The sequence below is a fragment of the Callithrix jacchus genome, chromosome 22 (assembly GCF_049354715.1).
Source record: "Callithrix jacchus isolate 240 chromosome 22, calJac240_pri, whole genome shotgun sequence".
NCBI classification, from domain to species: Eukaryota; Metazoa; Chordata; class Mammalia; order Primates; family Cebidae; genus Callithrix; species Callithrix jacchus.
In genome coordinates, this window is record NC_133523.1 from 7,547,535 (window position 1) to 7,574,703 (window position 27,169).

General features: G+C 49.3%; 1 protein-coding gene across 10 annotated transcripts in view; it reads left to right on the plus strand.

Annotated features, from left to right (window-relative positions):
* The window catches only part of CCL25 (C-C motif chemokine ligand 25), a 40,090-nt gene that overhangs the window by 5,345 nt on the left and 7,576 nt on the right, over positions 1–27,169 (plus strand). For 5 of the 10 annotated variants that reach the window (XM_078360410.1, XM_054249427.2, XM_054249428.2 and 2 more), the window contains one exon: positions 15,243–15,350. The exons of 2 other annotated variants lie outside the window; for them this stretch is intronic. In XM_078360410.1, coding sequence (XP_078216536.1) covers positions 15,243–15,350 — 108 coding nt within the window. Of the gene's footprint in view, positions 1–15,242; positions 15,351–19,927; positions 26,979–27,169 lie in introns of those variants that run through there. 3 more of the 10 variants (XM_078360411.1, XM_078360412.1, XM_035285409.3) reach the window with 3 other exon arrangements.

Here is a 27,169-nt window from a genome sequence, read left to right on the forward strand (position 1 = left end):
CCATCTCACTTTTTTTTTTTTTCTTTTTTTTTGAGATGGAGTCTCACTCTGTCACCCAGGCTGGAGTGCAGTAGTGCGATCTCAGGGGTGCTGTCTGTTCACTGCAACCTTCACCTCCTGGGTTCAAGTGATTCTCCTGACTCAGCCTTCCAAGTAGCTGGGATTGTAGGCATGCACCATTATGCCTCCCTAAATTTTGTATTTTTAGTAGAGACACAGTTTCGCCATGTTGGCCAGGTCTTGAATTCCTGACCTCAAGTGATCCACCTGCCTCGGCCTCCTAAAGTGCTGGGATTACAGGTGTGAGCCACCGTGCCTGGCCAGTCCATCTCACTTTCAGGGATCTTGTTAGGCTCTTCTTGGCTGTGACAGATTCTCAGACTTCCCTTGTTTTTGATGACCTTGACAGTTTTGAGGAGTGCCAGCCAGTCAAATATTTTGGTACAGTGTCCATCCCTCTATTGGAATTTATCTGGTGTTTTTTTTGTAAGAATGGGATGATGGGTTATTGGCACCAAGATCAACGAAGTAAAGTGCTGTTTTCATCACACCATATCAAGGGTACATCCTATCAACTTCATTATTTATTTCTTTAAAGAGACAGGGTCCTGGCTGGGCATGGTGGCTCATGCCTGTAATCCTAGCACTTTGGGAGACAGAGGTGTGTGGATCTGTTTAGGTGAGAAATTTGAAACCAGCTTGGCCAACATGGTAAAACCTAGTCTCTACTAAAAAAGTACAAAAATTAGCTGAATGTGGTGATGCACACCTGTAATCCTAGCCACTCTGGAGGCTGAGGCATGAGAATTGCTTGAACCTGGGAGGTGGAGTTGTAGTGGGAGGCAGGGGTTGTAGTGAACCAAGATTGCACCACTGCACTGCAGCCTGGGGATTATGTGTGCACCACCATGCTCAGCTAATTTTGTATTTTGTAGTAGAGACAGGGTTTCACCATGTTGGCCAGGCTGGTCTTGAACTCCTGACCTCAGCTGATCTACCCGCCTCGGCCTCCCTAAGTGCTGGGATTACAGACATGAGCCACCATGCCCAACCCTCCTTTTCATTTTGGATATTGTGGAAGGAAGTCACTATGTGTAACTCATACCTATGGTATGGGAGGTTATACTCCATTTCCTTAAGGATGGATTGTCTGTGTAATTTTTTTTTTTTTAATTTTAGAGACAGAGTCTTGCTCTGTTGCCCAGGCTGGAGTGCATGGCTCACCGCAGCCTCAACTTCCTGAGCTGAAGAGATCCTTCTGCCTCAGCCTCTCTAGTAGCTAGAACTACAGGTGCGTACCATCACACCTGGCTACTTTTTGTATTTTTTTGTAGAGATGGGATCTCACTGTGTTGCTCAGGCTAGTCTGGAACTCCTGGCCTCAAGCAGTCCAAGCCTTGGCCTCCCAAAGTGCTGGGGTTACAGGTATGCATCACTGCATCTGGCCCTACATAAATTATTATTTTTTAAGCTTGCCCACAGCTGAAACAAGTTTTCTAGAATCCTGCATGGGAGATTTATCTCACTCTCCCCCATTTATTGAATTCTATCAGCATGGACTGCTGGATATTTATTTTATGCTTTAGATTATAACCCAATACTCCTTTATTTTGTCTGTCAGATTGTCCCAGCTTTGGCCATCAACCACTCTAATTTGGCTTCTGTGGCCCTTTGACATAGTCCCATCAATGTGTTTTTCAGAGTTTTGTTTGTTGGTTTGTTTTATTTGGAGCAGTTCCTTACTTTGTGGCAGCACAAAATGCTCCAGGCCTGTCTTGTATATTTCTGGCCTTTATTCTAGTAGCAGCCATTTTTCCAAGGGGCTGTGGTTCCTTTTCATAGAGAACGGTGTGGGAAGGCAACATCTGTCACGCCAAGAGTGTTCATGGCTACTGGAATGTCATTTCTTTAGATATTTTGATTACCAATAGATTTTTTTTTTTTGAGACAGAGTCTCACTCTGTTGCCCAGGCTGGAGTGCAGTGGTGCCGTCTTGGCTCACTGCAGCCTTAGCCTCCTGGGCTCAAGCCATCTTCCCACCTCAGCGTCCCGAGTAGCTGGGACTACAGGCGCACACCACCATACCCAGCTAAATTTTTGTATTTTTTGTAGAGTCAGGGTTTTAGCATGTTGCCCAGCCTGGTCTAAAACTCCTGAGCTCAAGTGATCCACCCACCTTGGTCTTTTCAAGTGCTAGGATTACAGGCGTGAGCCACCAAACCCACATCAATAGCTTTTTTTCTTTTCTTTCTGTTTTTTAGAGAGGGTCTGCATTCACATCATTTATTCTTTCTGAGTTTCAGTTTCCTCATCTCTAAAATGGGGGTGGGCCGGATGCAGTGGCTCACATCTGTACTCCCAGCACTTCATGAGGCTGAGGCAGGGAGATCATTTGAGACCAGGAGTTCAAGACCAGCCTGGCCAACATGGTAAAACCCCATCTCTACTAAAAATACAAAGATTAGCCAAGTATGGTGGTACACACCTGTAATCCCAGCTACACGGGAGGCTGAAACAGGAGAATCACTTGAACCCGAGAGGGAAAGGTTGCAGTGAGCCGAGATGGCACCACTGCACTCCAGCCTGGGCAACAGAGTGAGACTGTCTCCAATAAACAAAAATAAAATAAAATAAAACGGGGATGATTGTAGTACAGGTGATTTTTGAACAACCCGGGTCTGAACTGCACAGGTCCACTTACAACGGGATTTTCTTCCACCTCTGCCACTCGTGAGACAGCAAGATCAACCCCTCCTCTCCCGCCGCTGCCACCACCTACTCTGAGTGATGATGACGAAGATAAAAACCATTATGATCCACTTCCACTTAATGGATGATGAATGTATTTTCTCTTCGTAATGATTTTTTTTCCCTTGGAGACAGGGTCTCACTGTATCCCCCAGGTTGGAGTACAGTGGCGTGATTTGGCTCACCGCAACCTTCGCCTCCCAGGTTCAAGCGATTCTCCCACTCCAGCCTCCTGAGTAGCTGTGATTACAGGTACCCACTACCATGCCTGGCTAATTTTTGTATTTTTAGTAGGGACAGAGTTTCACCGTGTTGGCCAGGCTGGTCTCAAACTCCTGACCTCAGGTGGTTCACCTGCCTTAGTCTCCCACAGTGCTGGGATTACAGGTGCGAGCCATGGTACTTGGCCTTTTCCTAATTATTTTTTAAAGTACATCTTGTTTTCTCTATCTTACTTTGTAATAAAAATAGAGCATATGGTATAAATAAAATACAAAATATGTGTTAATGGACTGTTTATGTTATCAGTAAGACTTCCAGTCAACAGTAGGCTATTAGCAGTTAAGTTCTGGGGGAGTATGTGTTCAAGGTCAGCTGTAATTCCTGAGGGCACTGTGAGAACTAAATTAAATAACCCACTTTTACAATCTTTGGAACTGAAGGCAGGTGCTGGGACTCACACCTGTATTTCCAGCACTTTGGGAGGCTGAGGCAGGAAGATCCCTTGAGACCAAGAGTTTGAGACCAGCCTGAGCAACAAAGCGAGACTCCATCGCTACAAAAATGTATAAAACTTAACGAGGCATGCTGGCATGGGCCTGTAGTCCTAGCCAGTCAGGTGACTGAGGTGGGAGGATCCATTGAGCTCAGAAGTTTGAGGTTGCCATGAGCCATGATTGTGCCACTGCACGCCAGCCTGGGTGACAGCAAGACCCTGTCTCTAAAATTTTTTTTTTTTTTTAATTAAAACCTAGGTCTGCTTGGTCTCAAATATCTTTATTTTCCTTCTCTGATTTTGAGATAGGAAGTTCTTGTCTGGTTTTGCTTTTTTTTTTTTTTTTTTTTTGAGATGGAGTCTCACTCTGTCACCCAGGCTGGAGTGCAGTGGCACAGTCTCAATTCACCACAACCTCTGCCTTCTGGGTTCAACTGATTCTCCTGCCTCAACCTCCCAAGTAGCTGGGATTACAGGCGTGTACCACCACGCCCAGCTAATTTTTTTGTATTTTTAGTAGAGACGGTTTTGCCATGTTGGCCAGGCTGGTCTCAAACTCCTGACCTCCAGTGATCCACCTGTCTTGGCCTCCCAGAATGCTAGGATTACAGGTTTGAGCCACTGTATCTGGCTCTGGTTTGCTTTTTTTTTTTTTTTTTAGTCAAAAGCATAGTTTTGATCCTGGGGAGTAGGAATCAGCCACAGTAGTTCTGGACATTCTTACACTCCTCTCAGTCCCTGTCCATTCCTTCAGCATAAGCTGTTGTGAGTCCAGACAGTCAGGAGACACAGAAGCTGATTGAGCCTGAGTCCCTGCTCTAGAGGACATCACTGCCCTGAGGCAGAGATGGACACATGGACACATATATCCACCTAGGGTGGCAAGAGATGGGCACAGATCAGCCTCTCACAGAGGGCAGTGTTGGGCCACATTAATCCATGAGGAAGGGTCGGCTGGGCAGAGAAGAGAGGTGGAGAGTTCCGGATAGCGGGACCTGCAGGAGCAACGGCACAGATTTATCGGGGACGATCATTCAGGGAGCAGAGGTGCCAGCTTGGAAGGGAGATAACTGAGGTGGCACTGGCCTTGAGGGGCCTGGAAAGTTGGGCAGAGAAGCTGGGGTGGGATTCCATAGCCCATGTAGTCAGCCTAATTCGGCCCATGCCTGTTTTCTGGTGGCCCGTGAGCCAAGAATGATTTTTCCATGGTTGAAAAAATAACAATAGTATTTTGTGACGTGAAAATTACATGAAATGCAAGTTTCAACGTCCATAAAAGTTGACAGTTTAACACAGCCACGCCTCTCCTTTGTGTGTGGCCAGGGGCCGCTCTTGAGCTGTAACAGGCAGAAGTTGTTCAGATGGGACCCGCTTCATGAATGTGCAAACTGCATCACTTGGGGCCCTGCTCTCCCACTTTTGCCTCTCTGAAGTTCTTTATAGTTAATGAATGAAGGGCCCCTCGTTTTTATTTTGCATCAGGCCATGGAAATTATGTAGCCGGCCCTGGCAACAGAGACCATGTACCGTACAATGCCCCAAATATTTGCTATTAGGCCCTTTAAATAAAGCATTGGTGGATTCTCCCCCAGAGATTTCTCCTAATACCCTGGAACCCATGAATATGGTACCTCACACGGCAGGGTCTTTTTTTTTTTTTTTAATGAAATGAAGTCTTACTCTGTCACCCAGGCTGGAGTGCAGTGGCATGACCACAATTCACTATAGTCTCAAACTTTTATAAGCTCAAGTGATCCTCCTGGCTTAGCCTCCTGAGAAGCTGGGGCTTTAGGCATGATGCCCAGCTAATTAAAAAAAAAAATTTTTTTTTTTTTTAGAGATGGGGTCTCACTATGTTGCCCAGGCTGGTCTTGAACTCCTGGCCTCAAGCAATCCTCCCAACTCAGCCTTCCAGTGTTGGGATTACAGGCATGAGCCACCATGCCAACCTGGTTAAAGATCTTGAAATGAGCCAGGCGTGGTGGCTCATATGTATAATCCTAATGCTTTGGGAGGTTGAAGCTGGTGGATCACCTGAGGCCAGGAGTTTGAGACCAGCCTGGCCAACATGGTGAAACCCTGTCTCTACTAAACTACAAAAATTAGTCAGGTGTGATGGTACATGCCTATAATCCCAGCTATTTGGGAGGCTGAGGCAGGAGAATCCCTTGAACCCAGGAGGCAGAGGTTGCAGTGAGCTGAGATCTTGAAATGAGCCAGGTGTGGTGGCTCATGTCTATAATCCCAACACTTTGGGAGACCGAGGCAGGTGGATCGTTTATTTAAAAATAAATAAAGTTAAGCCTGGTATTTCTGTGCCTGCTCCAGGACCAGCCTCTTTGGGTCAGAACTGTGTGCCAGTGACCCGTTGGCTGCAAGGACTCTGCACACAGCACACCGTGGCCACCTGCCACTCCAACTCTGACCTCATCTGGGACATGAACTCCAAACTTCTGCTAACCTACCTGAAAAGAAACTCAACTGCCTGAGGAAAAAAAAAAATCAAGCCTCCAATCTTCCCCTTACAATCCTTGGGTCAGAAGTCTGAAATTAGTTCTTACTATGTTCTAAAATCAGTGTGCATAGGGTTGGTTCCTTCTAGAGGCTCCAATGGAGAATCCATTTCCCTGCATTTTCCAACGTCTAAAGGCCGCTTGAATTCTTTGGCTTATGGCCCCTTCCTCCACCTTCAAGCCAGCAGTGCAGTGTCTTCCAATCTCTGATTCTGACCCTCCTGCCTCCCTCTTATAGGGACCCTGTGATGACATTGGGCCACCCAGATCATCCAGAATGATCTCCCATCTCAAGATTTTTTTTTTTTTTTTTTTTTATATAGAGTCTCGCTTTGTTGCCCAGGCTGAAATGCAATGGTGCAATCTCGGCTCACTGCAACCTCCACCTCCCAGATTCAAGTGATTCTCCTGCCTCAGCCTCCCAAGTAGGTGAGATTACAGGCACCTGCTACCACGCCAATCTAATTTTTGTAGCTTTTTTTTTTTGAGATGGAGTTTCGCTCTTGTTACCCAGGCTGGAGTGCAATGGTGCAATCTCGGCTCACCACAACCTCCGCCTCCTGGGTTCAGGCAATTCTCCTGCCTCAGCCTCCTGAGTAGCTGGGATTACAGGCACGCGCCACCGTGCCCAGCTAATTTTTTGTATTTTTAGTAGAGACATGTTGACCAGGATGGTCTCGATCTCTTGACCTCGTGATCTGCCTTCCTTGGCTCCCCAAAGTGCTAGGATTACAAACGTGAGCCACTGTGCCCAGCTGTATTTCTTTATTTAAGACAGAGTCTTGCTCTGTCACCCAGGCTGGAGTGCAGTGGTGAGATCTCAGTTCAACCTCTGCCTCCTGGTTTCAAGCGATTCTCTTGCTTCAGCCTCCTGAGTAGTTGAGAGTACAGGTGCCCGCTACCACTCCCAGCTACTTTTTTTTGTATTTTTAGCAGAGATGTGGGTTCACCATGTTGGCCAGGCTGGCCTTGAACTCCTGATATCAAATGATCCACCCGCCTTAGCCTCCCAAAGTGTTGGGATTACAGGCCTGAGCCACCGCACCTGGCCACCAGGTTTTTTAGGAGTCACTTTATTTTCCCCAGCCCCAGTTTGCTTATTTGTACAAGGCAGGCAGTACCCATGTCACCACCATGAGAGCCTGTTTAGAGCAGGCACCCAGCAGGGCACTTAATGTACCGTCTTGGTGGCTGTCCAGTAAACAACACGGGGGTCAGCCACACAGAGGACAGCCACACAGACCTCTCCACTGCTTGTCACAGAATTGCAGCCTCTCTAACACTACGCGTGAGATAACGCAGGTCACTGGCCTGAGCCAGCTTGGGAAGTTTTCCGGAGTTCACTTTCTGGATCTAACCTATATATAACCTTTCCATTCCAATTGCTTTCGTTTGTTTTACTTTCTCTCTTTCTTTCTCTCTCTTCTCTCTCTCTCTCCTCTCTCTCTCTCTCTCTCTCTCTCTCTCTCTCTCTCTCTCTCTCTCTCTCTTTCATTGATGGAGTCTCACTCTGTCACCCAGCTGGAGTGCAGTGGTGCGATCTTGGCTCACTTCAACCTCCTTCTCTTGAGTTCAAGTGATCCTCCCGCCTCAGCCTCCTGAGTAGCCAGTACTACAGGCATGTGCCACCACACCGGCCTAATTTATATATATATGTATAAAATATATACTTTTTTTTTTTTGAGATGGAGTTTCGCTCTTGTTACCCAGGCTGGAGTGCAATGGCGCAATCTCGGCTCACTGCAACCTCCGCCTCCTGGGTTCAGGCAATTCTCCTGCCTCAGCCTCCTGAGTAGCTGGGATTACAGGCACGTGCCACCGTGCCCAGCTAATTTTTTGTACTTTTAGTAGAGACAGGGTTAGGTTTCGCCATGTTGGCCAGGCTGGTCTTGAACCCCTGACCTCGAGAGATCCACCCACCTTGTCCTCTCAAAGTGTTGGGATTACAGGCATGAGCCAACACGCCCGGTCTCCAGAACATTTTCATCACCCCAGAAAGAAGCCCTGTACCCATTAGCTGTCACTCCCCATCCCTGGAACCCACTAGTCTACTTCCTGACGCCATGGAATTTTCTACTCCGGATACTAAATATAAATGGAATATTATTCAATGCTTTCATTTGTATCTGGCTTCTTTCATTGAAGATGTTTTTAAGGTTTATGCACTATTGTAGAAGGAGTAAGTACTTTATTCCTTTTTAGGGTTGAATATAATTTCATCCTATGCCGGAGGCTGAGTCAGGAGGGTTACTTGAGGCCAGGAGTTCCCTTAGGCAACATAGCAAGACTCTAACTTTAAAGTATCTTTTAAAAATTAAGCCTGGGCGGGGAGGTTCACGCCTGTAATCCCAGCACTTTGGGGGGCTAAGGCAGGCAGATCACCTGAGGTCATGAATTCCAGACCAGCCTGGCCAACATGGTGAATGCCTATCTCTACTAAAAATACAAAATTAGCTGGGCATGGTGGTGGGCACCTGTAAGCCTAGCTACTCGGGAGGCTGAGGCAGGAGAATTGCTTGAACCTGGGAGGTGGAGGTTGCAATGAGTGGAGATAACACACCAGTGCACTCCAGCCTGAGTGACAGAGCAAAACTCCATCTCAATAACTAAAAATAAAAATTAGGTGGGAATTGGCTGGACACAGTGGCTCACCCCTGTAATAACACGCTGGGAGGCTGAGGTGGCCTAATCACCTGAGGTCAGGAGTTCGAGACCACCATGGCCAACATGGTGAAACCCCATTTCTACTGAAAATACAAAAATTACATGGGCGTGGTGGCAGGTGCCTATAATCCCAGCTACTCAGGAGGCCAAAGCAGGAGAATTGCTTGAACCTGGATGGCACAGGTTGCAGTGAGCCAAGATTGCACCATTGCAGCAAAACTCCATCTCAAAAAAAGCACTTAGCTGGGAATAGCGGCATGCACCTGTAATACCAGCTACTCAGAAGACTGAAGTGGGAAGATCACTAGAGCCCAGGAGTTCAGGGCTGCAGTGAACTGTAATGCCATTGCACTCCAGCCTGGGCAACAGAGCAAGACACCATCTCTGTAAAATAGATGCACGTATTTAATTGCATGGATAGACCACATTTTGTTTGTTCATTCATCTGTTCTTGGACATGGGTTGTTTTCACCGTTTAGCTACTGGGAATAGTGCTGCTATGAATGTTCGTTTACAAGTTTTGGTGTGGACATACATTTTCATTTGGGGGGTGGGCATATACCACTTGCTGGGGCATGTGGTTATTCCATGTTTCACTTTTTCTTTTCTTTCTTTTTTCTTTTTTTTTTTTGAGAAAAATCTCTTGGGCTCAAGGTATCCACCCACCTCAGCCTTCCAAATTTGTGAGACTATAGACCAGGCACCATGGCTCACACCTGTAATCCCAGCACTTTGGGAGGCTGAGGCGAGTGGATCACCTGAGATCAGGATTTCGAGATCAGCCTGGGCAACGTGGTGAAAACCTGTCTCTACTAAAAATACAAAAATTAGCCAGGCGTGGTAGTGGGCGCTTATAGTCCCAGCTACGCAGGAGGCTGAGGCAGGAGAATTGCATGAACACCGGAGGTTGCTGGGATCTGTGATGATGCCACTGCATTCCAGCCTGGGTGACAGAGTGAGTCTCCATCTAAAAAAAAGAAGTTGTGAGATTACAGGCATGGGCCATCACTTCCAGCCAAGAAAATGAATTTATTTCACAGTTCTGGGGGCTGAGAAGCCCCAAGTCAAGGGGCCACATCTTGCTAGTGGGACTCTCTGCAGAGTCACGAGGCAGCGCAGGACATCACGTGATGATGGGGCTGAGCATGCTATCCCAGATCTCCCTCTCTATTCTTTCTCTTTCTTTTCATTTTTTCTTTCTTTTTTTGAGACAGAGTCTGCTCTGTTTCCCAGGCTGGAGTGCAGTGGCACGGTCTCGGCTCACCACAACCTCCTCTTCCTGGGTTCAAGCTATTCTTCTGCCTCAGCCTCCTGAGTAGCTGGGACTACAAACATGCGCCACCATGCCTAATTTTTGTTTTGTTTTCTTTTCTTTTTTAAGTAGAGATGGGATTTCTCTATATTGGTTAGGCTAGTCTCCAACTACTGACCTCAGGCGATCTGCCTGCCTCGGCCTCCCAAAGTACTGGGATTACAGGCATGGGCCATCTTGCTTGGCTAATTTTTGTATTTTTAATAGAGACAGAATTTCACCATGTTGGCCAGGCTGGTCTCAAACTCCTGGCCTCAGGTGATCTGCCCATCTCAGCCTACAGAAAGTGCTGGGATTACAGGTGTCAGCCACCGTGCCCAGCCTTCTTCCTGTTCATTCAAAGCCACTGGTTCCCCTCCTATGATAACCCATTATGTATTAACCCATAGATCTATTAATCCATGAATGGATTAATCTGTGCATGAGGGCAGAATTCTATGACCCAGTCACCTCTTAAAGGCCCCACCTCTGTCAACACTGCCACATTGAGGATTAAGTTTCAACATGAGTTTTGGAGGGAACGAACATTGAAACCGTGGCACCAGGTGTTACCAGTCTATGAAAAGCTCATTCAAATTGATAAACACCAAAGGAGCAAAGATCAGAAACGGACAATTCACAGGAGGAGAAGGGGAATCTAGGAGCCTGAGGGAGGATGTATCGGGCATGAAGTGAGAGAGGGCCTATGGGCCAGGGTTGGTCACAGCAAAGGATCATTCCAATGTTCCCGGGACCCCAACAGTTGCTATCAAAGGGGTGGCTGCCACTTCAGTGAGAGAAACCCTTTTGACAATGCATACCCAGCTTATGAGAGCGTTCACAGGCTAGGCATGGGGGCTCTTGCCTGTAATCCCAACACTTTGGGAGGCTGAGACAGGAGGATAACTTGAACCCGAGAGTTCAAGACCAGCCTGGGCAACATAGCAAGATCCTGTCTCTACAGAAAAAAAAAAGTTCGGGTGTGGCTCATGTCTGTAATCTCAGCACTTTGGGAGGCTGAGGTCAGGAGTTCAAGACCAGCCTGGCCAACATGGCGAAACCCTGTCTTTACTAAAAATACAAAAATTAGCTGGGCCTGGTGGTGTACACCTGTAATCCCACCTACTGGAGAGACTGAGGCATGAGAATCCTTTGAACCTGGGAGGCAGAGTTTGCAGAGCCAATTGTGCCATTGCACTCCAGCCTGAGCAACAGAGCAAGACTCTGTCTCAAAAAAAAAAAAAAAAAAAGTGAGTTACCTTCTGGTTGGAAACTGGCTAAATACCCAGCAATCAGGCTGGCCCTGTAAATCAGGCATCCACTAGGAGTGACAGTCAGGAGGCCTGTGACTCTGTAGAGTAGTAGTGGCTCTGGGACCCTGGGCGGAGCACTGTGCTGATGCCCTGAAATCTTCATGGTAACATCCTGTTTCATTCTGTTAGCCTCATTTTACAGCAAGGGGCCACTCTGGGGGAGAGGAGGAGCTCAACTGGGTGGGAGGTCATGGGTTCATGGTGCCATCTGTGGGTGCTATTTCTACTCCATCCAATCAAGGGCTTGAGGCTTGAATTTGGGGGAGACAGAGATATTCTCAATGGTGCAGTTAAAACAGTGGCTTCAGATCCAGATGGGAGAGGAAGAAACTGAGGCTGGGAAGAAGGGATGCGTTGGTCTTTTTCTTTGGAGACAGAGTCTTGCTCTGTCACCCAGGCTGGGCTGGAGTGCAATGGCATGATCTTGGCTCACTGCAACCTCCGCCTCCTGGGTTCAAGCGATTCTTCTGTCTCAGCCTCCCCAGTAGCTGGGACTACAGGTGCACACCACCAGGCCCGGCTAATTTTTGTATTATTTTTGATAGAGATGGGGTTTCACCATATTGGCCATGCTGGTTTCAAACTCCTGACCTTGTGATCTGCCCACCTCAACTTCCTGAAGTGCTGGGATTACAGGTGTGAGCCATTGCACCCAGCCTCGTCCTCTTCTTTATAGCATTGCACCCTGGTTTGTTTGTTTTTAGTGACAGAGGCTTGTTCTGCTGCACAGACTGGAGTGCAATCTCAGCTCACTGCAACTTCTGCCTCCCAGATTCAAGTGATTCTCCTGCCTCAACGTCCTAAGTAGCTGGGATTACAGGCGTGTGCCACTATATCTAGCTAGTATTTTATTTTATTTATTATTTTATTTTATTGGAGATGGGGATTCTCCATTTTGGCCAGGCTGGTCTTGAACTCCTGGCCTCAAGTGATCCTCCTGCCTCGACCTCCCAAAGTGCTGGGATTATAGACATGAGCCACCACGCCTGGGCCCCAGAGTTTTCCTTACCCAGATCTCTGCTGCCTTCCCTTCCTGTGGCTGACGCCTTACCCTGTCCTCCAGAAATGCAGCTGCTCTGCCCTCAACCACAGCCCCTGCATCCAGTGCGGGGCCTGGCTCCTGACTGACACATCAACAAATGTGAGCCCTGCTCTCCTGAGTCACTGCAGGTTCCTTCAGGAAGGAGGCAGGGATCTGTTCCCCTTGGCATCCCCAATGCCCAGCATGGGGGGCCTGGCACCCATAAGGCAGCCAAGGCTTGCTGACTGGATGAACAAGCTGTCTTGAGGACACCAGGCTGGTTTATGACATCCCAGTGGACATGAGGCTCGCAGGGACGTGTCCCCCTCTGGCATTGGCACCAGGGCCCCTGCCCCTCTGGATTAGCCCCCCCCCAAGCCTGGGGTCCGTTTCCCAGTAGGCCAGAGAGGCACCCCACTCCCGCTCCAGCCCAAAGAAAACCTGCCTACTCCAAGGGGTGGCCATTGAGGGGATCGGTGACATAAGTCCTACAGAGGTCACAGGGACATGGAGCTGCAGGGAGAACAAGGCAGGCCTGAGGTGAGGGGCGCTGGCAAGGTGTGGAACCGCCACCCCAACCCAGCCCCTCCTCTGCAGATCCCATCACCTCTGACCTGCGCTCCCATGAATGAAGCAGCTCATTCCCCAGCCCAGTGGTTAGCACAGGCTAGAGACGTTTCCCTTGGATGTTGTCTGCCTGACCACCTCTTCCAGCACAGTGAGGGGCCTGGGATTCAGAGGCCAGAGCCAGCCAGGCTTGGGGGTGGGGAGAAAAATGTCACTATTCTTAGATACCTCATCCTGCAGGGCCCTGGGGCCAGGCCCAACACATTCCAGAGGTAGCAGCCATCGGGCCCACACAAATGCTTCTGTTCCCGGAGGAGGCCTAGGGTCACCAGGAACTAAAATCAGCTTTTCCCAAGAAAGGCGGGGGGTGGGGGACAGGGCTAGAAAGGCCAAAGGTCACCCAGTAGAAACTTTCCAGCTGCCCCTGGTGGGAAGGCCCCTCTGAGTCCAGAGGGATGGGGACAGAAGGATTATGCCCCTCTAAGCTACCCTGCCGGCTGGGCGATTCTTTCTGGTAGGGGGCAGTCCTGTGCATTCTAGAATATTTAGCAAGTCTCTGGCACCCACTGCCCCCTCCGCCTAGTGGAGACAGCCAAATCTCTCTCCAGGCATGGCCAGGTGTCCCCTGGAGGCCAAATTGGCCCCAGATGAGAACTGCACTCTGCCCAGCAGAGCTTCCAGGTCACGCCTGGGGGAGGCATTTAGGAGCCTGCTGTTCTATGGACCTCCTCCCTCAACCTGGAATCCTCTACTTTCATAGCACCGTTCCCCACTGCCGCTGCAGCCCTGCAATCTTCCAGAACTAAACCCACACATCACCTCCCGAAGAGTGTCCTGTGGGTCCTCCATCTTGTTTTTTTTGTTGTTTAAGATGGAGTCTTGCTCTGTCCCAGGGTGGAGTGCAATAGCTCCATCTCGGCTCACTGCAACCTTTGCCTCCCGAGTTCAAGTGATTCTCCTACCTCAACCTCCTGAGTAACTGGGACTGCAGGCACCCGCCACCACGCCTGGCTAATTTTTGTATTTCTAGTAGAGACAGGGTTTCACCATGTTGGCCAGGATGATCTCGATTTCTTTTTTTTTGAGATGGAGTTTCGCTGTTGTTACCCAGACTGGAGTGCAATGGCACGATCTCGGCTCACCGCAACCTCCGCCTTCTGGGTTCAAGCCATTCTCCTGCCTCAGCCTCCCGAGCAGCTGGGACTACAGGCACGCACCACCATGCCCAGCTAATTTTTGTATTTTTAGTAGAGACGGGGTTTCACCTTGTTGAATGGATGGTCTCGATCTCTTGACCTCGTGATCCACCCGCCTCGGCCTCCCAAAGTGCTGGGATTACAGGCGGGAGCCATTGCGCCCAGTCGGTACCCCCATCTTATGAGTTTGACCCCCACTGGTGCTGTGGTAAGTAAAATAATGCCCCCTTGGCTGGACACGGTGGCTCACACCTGTAATCCGAACACTTTGGGAGACCAAAGAGGGAGGATTGCTTGAGTTTAGGAGTCTGACACCATCCTGGACAACACAGCAAAACACAGTCTCTACAAAAAAATTAAAGAAATTACTGGGCCCGGGTGCAGTGGCTCATGCCTGTAATCCCAGCACTTTGGGAGGCAGAGGCCAGTGGATCCCTTGAGGCCAGGTGATCCAGACCAGCCTGACCAACAAGAGGAAACCCCATCTCCACTAAAAATATAAAAGTTAGCTGGGAATGGTGCCACATGCCTGTAGTCCCAGCTCTACTTAAGAGGCTGAGGCAGAAGAATTGCATGAACTAGGGGGACAGAGGTTGCAGTGAGCTGAGATTGGGCCACGGCACTCTAGCCTTGGCTACAGCGCGAGACTCTGTCTCAAAAAAAAGGAGGCAGGAGGGTCACAGTCACAGAGAGACTCGAAGAGGCACACTGCTGGCTGTGAAGGGGGAGGAGGAAGGGGCCTGAGACCAGGGCTGTGGGCATCTCTAGACACTGGGGAAAAGCAGAAAATGGAGCCTCCAGGAGGAACCAGCCTCATCAATGCTTTAAGTTTAGAACATCTGACCTCCAGTGCTGTAAAATCATGTCTTGTTGCAACCTCTGCCTCCCAGGTTCAAGCAATTCTCCTGCCTCAGCCTCCCAAGTAGCTGGGATTACAGGTGCGTGCCACCATGCCTGGCTAATGTTTTGTACTTTTGGTAGAGATGGGGTTTCACCATGTTGGCCAGACTGGTCTTGAACTCCTGATCTCATGATCCGTCCGCCTCAGCCTCCCAGCTGGGATTACAGGTGTGAGCCAACACACCCAGCTGAGAAGACCCAAAGCTTTCACCTCCATTTGATCTTTAGACTTAGCACAAGCAGGCAGTAAAGTCTACAGCAGATTTGTAAACAGTCTGCATTAGTGGTTGTTTTGTTTGTTTGTTTTGAAACAGAATCTTACTCTATTGCCCAGTCTGGAGCGCACTCGGCTCACTGCAAACTCCGCCTCCCAGGTTCAAGTGATTCTCCTGCTTCAGCCTCTCGAGTAGCTGGAAACACAGGTACATACCACCACCCCCTGCTAATTTTTGTATTTCGGTAGAGACAGGGTTTCACCATGTTGGCTAGGCTGCTTTTGAACTCCTGGTCTCAGGTGATCCACCTGCCGCCTCGGCTTCCCAAAGTGCTGGGATTACAGGCATGAGCCCGAACGCCTGGCCTGCATAAGTGCTGAAGGAGTGCCTGGCTCAGAGTCCATCTGCAAAGACTGAGAGTACTTTGTACTTTTTCTCTTTCTGCACGCCACCCCCACACCCCTTCTTTTGGCTCTAGGCATTTATGAAATTTCTGTCAAATCACTACCTGATCAGAAACTAAAGGACCATACTCTATAGACCACACACAACAAGAACTACATTTTTTTGTTGTTCTTTTTGAGACACGGTCTAACGCTGTTACCTAGGCTGGAGTGTAGTGGTGCTATCTTCGCTCACAGCAACCTCTGCCTCCTGGGTTCAAGCAATTCTCGTGCCTCAGCCTCCTGAGTAGCTGGGATTACAGGCGTGCACCACCACACCTGGCTAATTTTTCTTTTTTCTTTTTTTTTAAGATGAGGTTTCACCATGTTGGTCAGGCTAGTCTTGAACTCCCGACCTCAGGTGATCCGCCTGCCTTTGGCCTCCCAGAGTGCTGGGATTACAGGCGTGAGCCACCTTGCCTGGCCACCTGGCTAATTTTTCTATTTTTGGTAGAGAGAGGTTTTTTTCCATATTGCCAGGCTGGTCTCAAGCATCTGACCTCAGCTGATCCAACCACCTCAGCCTCCCAAAGTGCTGGGGGTTACAGGCATGAGCCACTGCACCCAGCCAAGAAATACAGTCTTTAGAAAACAATTTAGGTATTTGCAAACTATTCACTGGATAAGGAATTAATAACCAGAAGATAAGGAACTCCACTCAACAGCAAAAAGCCCCAAATAATCTGATTTTTAAATAGGCAGAAAAACTGAATAGATATTTCTCAAAAGATACAAAAATGGCCAACAAATATATGAAAAATGTTCAGCATCACTAATCATCAGGGAAATGCAGATCAAAACCACAATGAGATTTCACTAGGCATGGTGGCTCACGCCGGTAATCCCAGCACTTAGGGAGGCTGATGCGGGTGGATCACCTGAGATCAGGAGTTCAAGACCAGCCTGGACAACATGGCAAAAAGCTGTCTCTACTAAAAATACAAAAAAAAAAAAAAAAAAAAAACAACTATCCAGGCGTGGTGGGGCACACCTGTAGTTCCAGCTATTTGGGAGGCTGAGGCAGGAGAATCGCTTGAACCCGGGAGGCAGAGGTTGCCGTGAGCCGAGATTGAGCCATTGCTCTCCAGTCTGGGCGACAGAGTGAGACTCAGTCTCAAAAAAGAAACACAACACTTGGCTTGACTACCCTGATCAAATTACAAATTCCTCATCTCCAGAATGGGAATCAGTATCTGGCTTACCTTAACACGTCACTGTAAGGACCTACTGCAACAGTGCATGGAAAGTTAACTCAGAACAAGGGAGGCACACAAGCGAGTGCGGAGTGTGCGGGGAAGTGGGAAAGCTGGGGACGGGGGGCCGCAGAAGACATTTTAAAAAATGTATTTTATTTTATGTATTTGTTTTGTAGAGACAGAGTTTCACTCTTGTTGCCCAAGCCAGAGTGTAGTGGCGTGATCTTGGGTCACTGCAACCTCCACCCCCTGGGTTCAAGTGATTCTCCTGCCTCAACCTCCCAAGTAGTTGAGAATACAGGTGCCCACCACCACGCCCAGCTAATTTTTTGCATTTAGTAGAGATGGGGTTTCACCATGTTGATCAGGCTGGTCTTGAATTCCTGACCTCAGGTGATCTGTCCATCCCAGCCTCCCTGAGACGGGATTACAGGCATGGGCCACTGCACCTTGCCTTTTAAATTTATTTGTTATTTTATTTTATTTTGAGACAGAATTTTGCTCTTATCACCCAGGCTGGAGTACAATGGTGTGATCTCGGCTCACTGCATTGTACTCCAGCCTGGGTGATAAGAGCAGAATTCTGCCTCAGCCTCTCGAGTAGCTGGGATTATAGGCAAAAGCCACCACGCCTATCTAATTTTTTTGTATTTTTAGTAGACAGGGTTTTGCCATATTGGCCAGGGTGGTCTCAAACTCCTGACCTCAAGCGTTCCACCTGCCTTGGCCTCCCAAACTTCTGGGATTATAGGCATAAGCCACTGCACCTGGCCAGGCCTGAGAAGAGTTTACAGTGTGTTGAAGGGCTGGACAAGATGAGAACTCCCTTTGGCACTTGGGAGCCTGCAGCAAGGAGGCTTGGTCCACCCGCCAGTCTGAAGTGCTTGCTCGGACTCTGTGGGGAAGGGGAACATCATAGGCAAAAGAGATGATTGAAAGACATCCCTTCCATGAGACTTGGTGGCCTTGAAGTGGAGGCACATACACAATAGGATTTCAGGGCCAGACAGATATGAACAGGGCAGTCCCAACAGGTGGCAGAGCCCAGAAGCTGAATACATAATCCCAGCCATGCTGGCTGCCTGGAGATGGACAGAGTGAGGGCTTGCCTGGTAGAGCACCCTGCTGGGGCAAAGGCTCAGCAGGAGACAAGTGGAATTGGGAGCCCTGGGGGAACAGCAGTTGCTGTGAGAGAAGAGGCAGGAAAGAGGAACCATGGAGGTGGTGACCCAATCAATCCCCCTGTGCAGCCTCCTCTCCAGCACCTTACACCAAGGACTGGGTGGGAAACTGGCAGAATTTTTTTTTTTTTTTGAGACAGAGTATTGTTCTGTCACCCAGGCTAGAGTGCAGTGGCTCCATCTGGGCTCACTGCAACCTCCGCCTCCTGGGTACAAGCAATTCTCCTGCCTCTGCCTCCCAAGTAGCTGGTATTACAGGTGTGTGCTACCATACCTGGCTAATTTTTGTATTTTTAGTAGAGATGGGGTTTCACCATGTTGGCCAGGCAGGTCTCAAACTCCTGACCTATGGTGCTGCACCCACCTTGGCCTCCCAAAGTGCTAGGATTACAGGCGTGAGCCACAGTGCCCGGCCATGGCCGATCTTAATCCATGTGCTTCACATCAAACAAGGCAGCTCACTCCTGTAATCCCAGCATTTTGGGAGGCTAAAGTGGGCAGATCGTCTGAGCCCAGGAGTTGGAGGCTCCAACAAGCTGTGATAACACCACTGCACTCCAATCTGGGTGACAGAGTGAGACCTTGTCTCTAAAAACAAAAAATTGGCCGGGTGTGGTGGCTCATGCCTGTAATCCCAACACTTTGGGAGGGCAAGGATCACTTGAGGTCAGGGATTTGAGACCAGCCTGGCCAACATGGTGAAACCCAATCTCTACTAAAAATACAAAAATTAGCCAGGTATGGTGACAGGCACCTGTAATCCCACTACTCTGGAGGCTGAGGCAGGAGAATTACTTGAATCTGGGAGGTGAACGTTACAGTAAGCCAAGGTCACAACACTGCACTCCAGCCTGGGTGACAGAGCAAGAATCTGTTTCAAAAAACAAAAACAGAAAAAGAACCAGCAGAAGACAGGGATTGGGGGAGCAGAGGTGAAAGAGTGGACAGGCTCCCTAAGCCTCCTAGGTTCTGTTTCCATGCATGGCTGGCCTACTGGACTGCCAGGGTCCCCAGGTTTGAGAAGTAGATAGCAGTTGGAGGTTTGTCTGATTCTCCAGGGAGCTAGGGAGACAGCTCAGATTGCCCCTGTCATTCCAGAGAGAGATCTAATTCTAGGATCTGCCCTCCTTCCAGTGGGTCCAGCGTGCCACTTCTTCTTTGATTTTTTTCAGAGGCAGAGTCTTACTCTGTCGTCCAGGTTGGAGTGCTGTGGTGCAATCATAGCCCACTGCAACTTGAACTCCTAGGCTCAAGCAATTCTCTTGCCTCAGCCTCCTGAGTAGCTGGGACTACAGGCCCATGCTACCATGCCTGACCATACCCGGGCTGTTGACTCTCCGTGCCCTCACCTCGCTCTCTTCAGCACCTTCCAGATGACCTTGGCAGAGCTCAGACGCAGACTTGACCACAACCCTCCCCTGACTAAATATATCTATGCAGGCTGGGTGCTGTGGCTCATGCCTGTAATCCCAGTACTTTGGGAGGCTGAGGCAGGGGGATTACTTGAGGTCAGGAGTTGAGACAAACCTGGCCAACATGGTGAAACCCCATCTCTACTAAAAACACAAAAATTAGCTCGGCGTGGTGGCATGCATCTGTAATCCCAGCAACTTGGGAAGCTGAGGCAGAAGAATCGCTTGAACCCAGAAGGTGGAAGAGGTTGCAGTGAGCCGGGATCATACCCCACCGGAGATCATGCCACTGCACTCCAGCCTGGGCCACAGAGCAAGGCTCCATCTCAAAAAAACAGTAAATAAGTAAATCTATTCAGCAGCTCCCACAAGGCCTCTGGATGAAGGTCACCCTTCTGTGGGCTTGGCATGTGAGGCCCCGAATAGCTTCTCCCCGCCTACCTCATCTTCCGCTATCCACCCCCTCATCTCCCATCCCAGACATTCTGCACTTGGCAGTTCCTCTAGCATCCTGCTCTGCTGGTCTCTGACTAACACTGGGTTGTCCTTCAGGTCACCATTCAGCTGGAGGTCCCCTGGGAGACAACTGGGATGCCCTTCACATCCCCACAGTGTGATGAAGATGTTCCTCCAGGACACTGATCAGGAGGTGTGGCAGCCTAAGGCTGAGCGCGGTAGCTCAGACCTGTAATCCTAGCACTTTGGGAGGCCAAGGCAGAAGGATCCCTTGAGCTCAGGAGTTCAAGACCAGCCTGGGCAACATAGGGAGATCCTGTTTCTACAAAAAGTTACAAATTTAGCTGGTCATGGTGGCGTGCTCGTGTAGTCCCAGCTACTCATGGGGCTAAGGAGGGAGGATCGCTTAAAGCCAGAGGTCAAGACTGCAGAGAGCCGTGATCACACCACAGCACTCCTGGCAATAGAAACATTATCTTGGCCAGGTATTGTGCCTCATGTCTGTAATTCCAGTACTTTGGGAGGCTGAGGTGGATGGATCACTTGAAGTCAGGAGTTCGACACCAGCCTGGCCACCTTTGTGAAATCCTGTCTCTACTAAAATATAAGAATTAGCCAGTGTGGTGGTGGGTGCCTGTAATCCCAGCTACTTGGGAGGCTGAAGTGGGAGAATCGCTTGAGTGGAGGAGGCAGAGGTTGCAGTGAACTGAGATTGCGCCACTGCACTCCAGCCTGGGTGACAGAGAGAGACTCTGTCTCAAAAAAAATAAATAAATAAAAAGTAAAAGGCATCCAACCCATCCCTAGACTCTTCCAATCACACCAGCACTGGTGACAGTGATCCTCATCTGAATATTGTTTTTAAAAATTTTTTAAATTATTTTAATTAAAATTTCTTTTTTTCTTGTTAGCAGAAAGTCGCATCTGAATGTCTTGGTTCAATACTTGCCACTTCTCTTGTCTACAACGCTACTAGATATGGAGCACATGGGACTGACTCCTTCACTGCTTGTCCCCAACACCCAGCCCAGTGCTGGGCAGACAAAATGTGCTCAATAAGTGTTTGTTGAATGAATAACAAATTGTCCCACATAGGTGGTCCAGGAGGTGTCAGTGACATCAACATCATCATTTTTTTTTATTTTTTTGAGATGGGTTCTTACTCTGTTGCCTAGGCTTGAGTGCAGTGGTGCAATCATATCTCACTGCAGCCTTAAACTCCTGGGATCTAGCAATCCTCCTGCCCCAGTCTCCTGAGTAACTAGGACTATATGTGTGGGCCACCTTGCCTGGCTATTAAATTTTTTTTTTTTTGTAGAAATGGGGGTCTCACTATGTTGCCCAGGCTGGTTTCGAACTCCTAGGCTCAATTGATCCTCTTACCTTGGCCTCCCAGTGTTGGGATTATAGTGTGAGCCACCACACCCAGCCAGTCACCATCATTTTTGATGGCTGCAATGTGTCTGCTTGCTCACTGCAGTCACCCTGGGGCCAAGCATGTGGCTGGAACATAAGGGATACTCATAAAATAGATGTGGAAAGGGTGAGTGCAGCTTAGCATCTTCAAAGAGGGACTCAGGACCCTATGGGACCCTCTCCCCAAGGCCTGACACCCTCTCTTTCCATGCAACCCCTCCTCTACCCCAAGCAGCAGGGCCAGTATCAGGCAATCACTCTTTCCAGCTGTCTGGACCCTGCACATCCTGCAGGGGCAGGAGAAGCACAAGGACCAAAGCCAAGGTCATGAGCTCAGTAATACCAGTAGTCTGTTTCCCTCTGGAGAACCACGGCCCCTGCCTAGGCCACTGCTGCAGCCACCCGCTGGAAGACAGAGGCTTCTGGTCAGCCTGGGGAAGGGAGCCCCTCAGAACTGACTTTCCGGGGGCCAGCAGAGCCAGCTAAATCGGGGACTTAGGGTTCAGTTTAGAGTTAACCAAATTCTGGAACATCAGGCCAAGGGCTTGCAAGATATCCTAGAGAAACCCTTCTTCCTTTCCTCCTTCTCTTCCTCCTCCTCCTCCTCCTCCTCCTCCTCTAGTTGCTGGGCAACCACTATGCATCTGCACCAAAGCAAGAGACAGCTAGTTTAAAGACACACATAGACTGAAAATGAAGGGAGGCAAAAAGATTTTCTTTGAAAATGGAAACTGAAAGAGATCAAGGGTAGCTATACTTGTATCAGACAAAATAGTTTTTAAGTCAAAACTCTAACATGAGAGGAAGAAGGTCGTAATAGAATGAAAAAGGGGTCAGTTCATCAAGGGGATAAAACAATTGTATATATATGCACCCAGCTTCAGAGCACCTAAATATATAAAGGAAATATGAATAGATCTGAACTGCAATACAGGAATAGTACTGCACTTTCAACAATGAACAGCCTGGGCAATATAGCAAGATCTCATATTCACAAAATTAAAAAATATATTAGTGGGGTGTGGTGGTGCCTATCTGTAATCCCATACTTGGGAGGCCGAGGCAGGAGGATTGCTTAAGCCCAGGAGTTCAAGGCTGCACTGAGCCATAACCACACCACTATACTCCAGCCTAGGTGACAGACAGACTCCGTCTAAAAATAAAGAAATAAAAATAAAGCAATGAACAGATTATCCAGGCAGAAAATCACTAAGGAAACATTGAATTTGAAATACACTGGAGAGCAAACAGAACTAATGACTTATGTAGAACATTCCATTTGACAGCAGCAGACTGCATATTCTCCTCCAGTGCACAGAGGGCATACTGCAGGATAGATCATGTTAGACCACAAAACAAGTCTAAACAAATTTAAGATTACAATTATATCAAATATCTTTTCTGATCACAGTGATATGAAACTAGAAATTCATTACCGGTAGGAATTCTGGAAAACTCTCCTGTGAAAATTAAGCAACGCACTCCTAAACAACCAGTGCGCCAAAGCAGAAATTAAAAAGGAAATTAAAAAATACTTGAGGCTGGGTGCAGTAGCTCAGGCCTGTAATCCCAGCACTTTGGGTGGCTGAGGCAAGAGGATCACCTGAGGGCAGGAGTTGAAGACCAGCCTGGACAACATAGTGAGACCCCCATCTCTACAAAAAATAAAAGCCAGGCGTGGTGATATTGTAGCCCCAGTTATTCAGGAGGCTAAGGTGGGAGGAACACTTGAGCCCAGGAATTGGAGGCTGCAGTGAGCTATGATTGTGCCACTGCATTCAGCCTGGGTGATAGAGGGAGACCTATCTCAAAAAAACAAAACAAAAAACATTTGAGACAAACTGAAATGGACATTCAACATACTTAAACCAATGAATGCAGCAAAAGTGGTTCTAAGAGGAAAGTTTATAGCGATAAATGAATGTCTACATAAAAAAGAAAGATCTTTCTTTTTTTGAGACAGAGTGTTGCTCTTGTTGTGCCTGACCATAAAAAGATCTTTCAAATAACCAAATTATCTTAAAAAAAGAGGTAACTGGAGGCTAGGCAAGGTGGTTCAAGCCTGTAATCCTAGCACTTTGGGAGGCCAAGGTGGGCAGATCACTTGAGGGCAGGAGTTCGAGACAAATCAGCCTGGGCAATGTAGTGAAACACAGTCTCTACTAAAAACACAAAAATTAGCTGGGTGTGGTGGTGGGCACCTGTAGTCCCAGTTCCTCGGGAGGCTGAGGCAGGAGAATCGCTTGAACCCGGGAGGTGGAGGTTGACATAAGCCAAGATCATGCCACTGCACTCCAGCCTGGGCAGTAGAGCGAGACGGGGCACCAGGATGTGGATTGCTCCCTACAAGACTGACCATGCAGGGCAGTGGGGGCTCATCAGAAGCCAAGAGTCTCATCCGGGACCTGGAAGCACCAGAATTCAGGAGAGCTGCAGGCAGCCGGGGTCTGAGATGCAAAATTGACTGCAGGAGGACCCCCACTTCTGCTCATAATGTTCCCCCAGTGCCCTTGTGCCTTTGCCAATGACCTTCCAGGCATCTGCTCTGTGGCCCTTCCCCATTGGAGGACTGTCCTTTTCTTCACAGTATTTAAGAAATAAAAATTAGATTTTTCTCACCAACAAAAAAAGTAAATAACTTGGCTTCTCTGACCCTCAGTCTCCTCCTCTGTACAATGATGAGCACCCAGGAGCAGCCTTCATCCCACTAGAGGTGCCTGCCACTGAGTGGGGCAGAGGTGGTGGTGCAGGCTTCCCAGAACATCTCCATGCTCCTGCCCACCACCTGGCCACTGCAACTGACTGGGCTTGTCTAAGGAAGACACCTGCCTGCCCTCCCAACCCTGCAGACTGTGGGGTATTAGTCTCTGAATTTAGCTGAGCCGCAGGATGGACACCACCCTCAACTGCTCCGATCATCAGAGATGGGGACCAGAAGTTTGGGGGTGGGAGACACTTGTTTCCCCCAGCTGTGCTGATTTCACACTGGCGGACAAGAGGTCTTCCGCTGATAGCAGATTGATTACTCTTTAATTTTAATTTTTTTATGAGATGGAGTTTTGTTCTTGTCACCCAGGCTGGAGTGCAATGGCAAGATCTCGGCTCACTGCAACTTCCCGGGTCCGGATTCAGGCAATTCTCCTACCTCAGCCTCCTGAGTAGCTGGGATTACATGCGCGTGCCACCACGCCCGCCTAATTTTTTTGGTATTTTTAGTAGAGACGGGGTTTCACCATGTTGGCCAGGCTGGTGTCGAACTCCAGACCTGAGGTGATCCACCCAAGTCGGCCTCCCAAAGTGCTGGGATTGCAGGCTTGAGCCACCGCGCCTGGCCCACAGCAGATTACTCTTAATGCCCCCAGCAGCTGCAGGAATGGAAGAGGCCAATTCAGCCCCGACTGTTAAGATCTGGCCTTCACTCACAGCAACTGTAGTCCTCAGAACTCCGGGTTTTAACTTGGGGCCCCAACTCCCGGATCATCCCATCCCTTGCTCCAACCCCCGGGTCCCAGGTGTCCCAAGCGCGCCCACCCCAGTGCACCTTGCATGCTGGTCCCTTGAGGACCCCCTCGCTGGGAACCCCTCCTCCGTGAAGGCTGCCGGTGAAACCAACGGTGAGGGGTGAGGCCGGGAGGGAAATCACAAGTTGGGGCCATCCCGCAAGTCAGGATAACACCGTCTGGGCCGCAGCCCGCGCGGTCTGGGCAGGTAGGGGTCAGTGGGCCGTAGCGGAGAGGCTGACCCCGGCCCGCCACGCCGCTTACCCACGCCCGCAGCCACGCGGAGCGGCGTCCTGGCGCAGCCTCACCCACCCAGAGAAAGAGGCGGAGGAATTGGAGCAGCGCCCGAGCCGCCGGCGCACCCTCAGGATCATCTTAACTGCTCTGGTGGGGCGGGGCTAACCGTGAAAGCCCCACCCAAGACTAAGCCCCTCCCACAAAGCCCTGCCTCTTGCCCTAAGCGCCACCTGTCAGGCTCCGCCCACTGCTTTAAATCCCGCTCTTCCTTGCCCCTGACTCAGAGCTACGCACCAAGCCCCGCCCATAGCCATAAACCACGCCCACTCTGCCCTGCTCCTCGGCCCCACGTGTCATATCTAGTCACGGCCCCGGCTAGAAGCAACACCCACCTGGCCCCGCCCTAGCTCTAAGCCCCACACACCGGCCCTGTGGTTTGGGACGGGGAATTAGGCTAGGGGACCGCCACCCCTGAGCTCCCAGTGGAAGAGGTGAAGTGAGAAAGGGTTCAGGGTGTAATAAATACCCCCACAAAGGTCAGATGTAGCTATGGATGGCGGCGATGAAAAGTTTAAAACAATCAGCTGTGTGGCCTCTGCAGCGCTGCTTTCACCCTCCCTAATCTCCACCTCCTGTCTCCCCTAGTACCTGTGTCCTGGGTGGTTCCCACTCGCCCAGGGAAAGAAGACATGCCTTCTCCGAGAACGTTGCTTTGCTTCCTGAGGGCATGGCTACCCGGGGCTCGTGGCTTTTCTTCGAAAAACCAACCAATTCTTCCTTTTCTTTCTTTTCTTTCTTTCTTTCTTTCTTTCTTTCTTTCTTTCTTTCTTTCTTTCTTTCTTTCTTTCTTTCTTTCTTTCTCCTTCCTTCCTTCCTTCCTCCCTCCCTCCCTCCCTCCCTCCCTTCTTTCTCTCTCTTTCTTTCTTCCTCTCTCTCTCTCTCTCTCTCTTTTTGAGACAGAGTTTCACTCTTGTCACCCAGGCTGGAATGTAGTGATGAAATCTCAGCTCACTGCAACCTCTGCCTTCTGGGTTCAAGCAATTCTCCTGCTTCAGCTTCCTAAGTAGCTGTAATTACAGGCACCCATCACACTTGGCTAATTTTTGTATTTTTAGTAGAGAGTGTGTTTTGCCATGTTGGCCATGCTGGTCTCAAATTCCTGACCTTAGGTGATCTGCCCGCCTTGGCCTCCCAAAGTGCTGGGGTTATAGGTGTGAGCCACTGTGCCTGGCCACCTTTTTTTCATTTTTTTGAGACAGGGTCTTGCTCTGTTGTCCAGAATGGAGTGCAGTGGCGTGATCACCGCTCACTGCAGCCTCAACCTCCCGGGCTCAAGCAATCCTCCCACCTCAGCCTCCCAAGTAGCTGGGACTACAGGTATGCACTACCACATTGGGTTAATTTTAAAAAACTTTTTGTAGAGACAGGGGTCTCTCTATGTTGCCCAGGTTGGTCTTAAACCCTGGGCTCAAGTGATCCTCTGGCCTTGACCTTCCAAAGTGTTGGGATTACAGACATGAGCCGCTGTGCCTGGCCTAGAGCATTTCTTTCTTGTTGGGGTTGTTCACTGGTGGGAAGTGTACCATTCTGCCTTGCTAACTATATTCATAGCGTTATGTACCATCGCTCTCATCTAATTTCACAACAAAAGGAAATCCATACCCTCTCCCAGTCACTCCTTCATTCTCCCCTTCCCCCATCCTATGACCACTACTAATTTACTTTCTCTTTCTATGGATTTGCCTGTTCTCACAACTAGGGCATTTCTGTGATATGCTAAGTTACCTTACCATGGTATGGAAGGAGAGGGAAATGGAGTGAAGTTGGGGACCTACCAGGGAACACGTAGCTTGAGGCAGCCGGGAGAGGGCAGGGAGTGTGAAGGTAAGGGCTTGCTTTGGGGGCTCAAGGCAGCTTGTTTTCAGGTAGCCAGTGTCCACCAGGTACGTGCAGGTGAGGGAAACAGGAAAAAGGGCGATTTTTGGAGAAAGCAGGTGAGCTGGTTGGAAGGCCTGGGATGGGGAGTGGGGAGGCATGAGGGCCAATGGGTCAAGGTCAGAAACTGCCGTAGAGGAGGGAGAATCCCAGAGGCTGAGAGTGCAGGTGGGGAGGAGGAGGAAGAGAGGAGGGTGGACAGGGGGGTGGCTGGGTGGGGCTCTGTCTATAAAGAGTGAAGCTCAGTGTG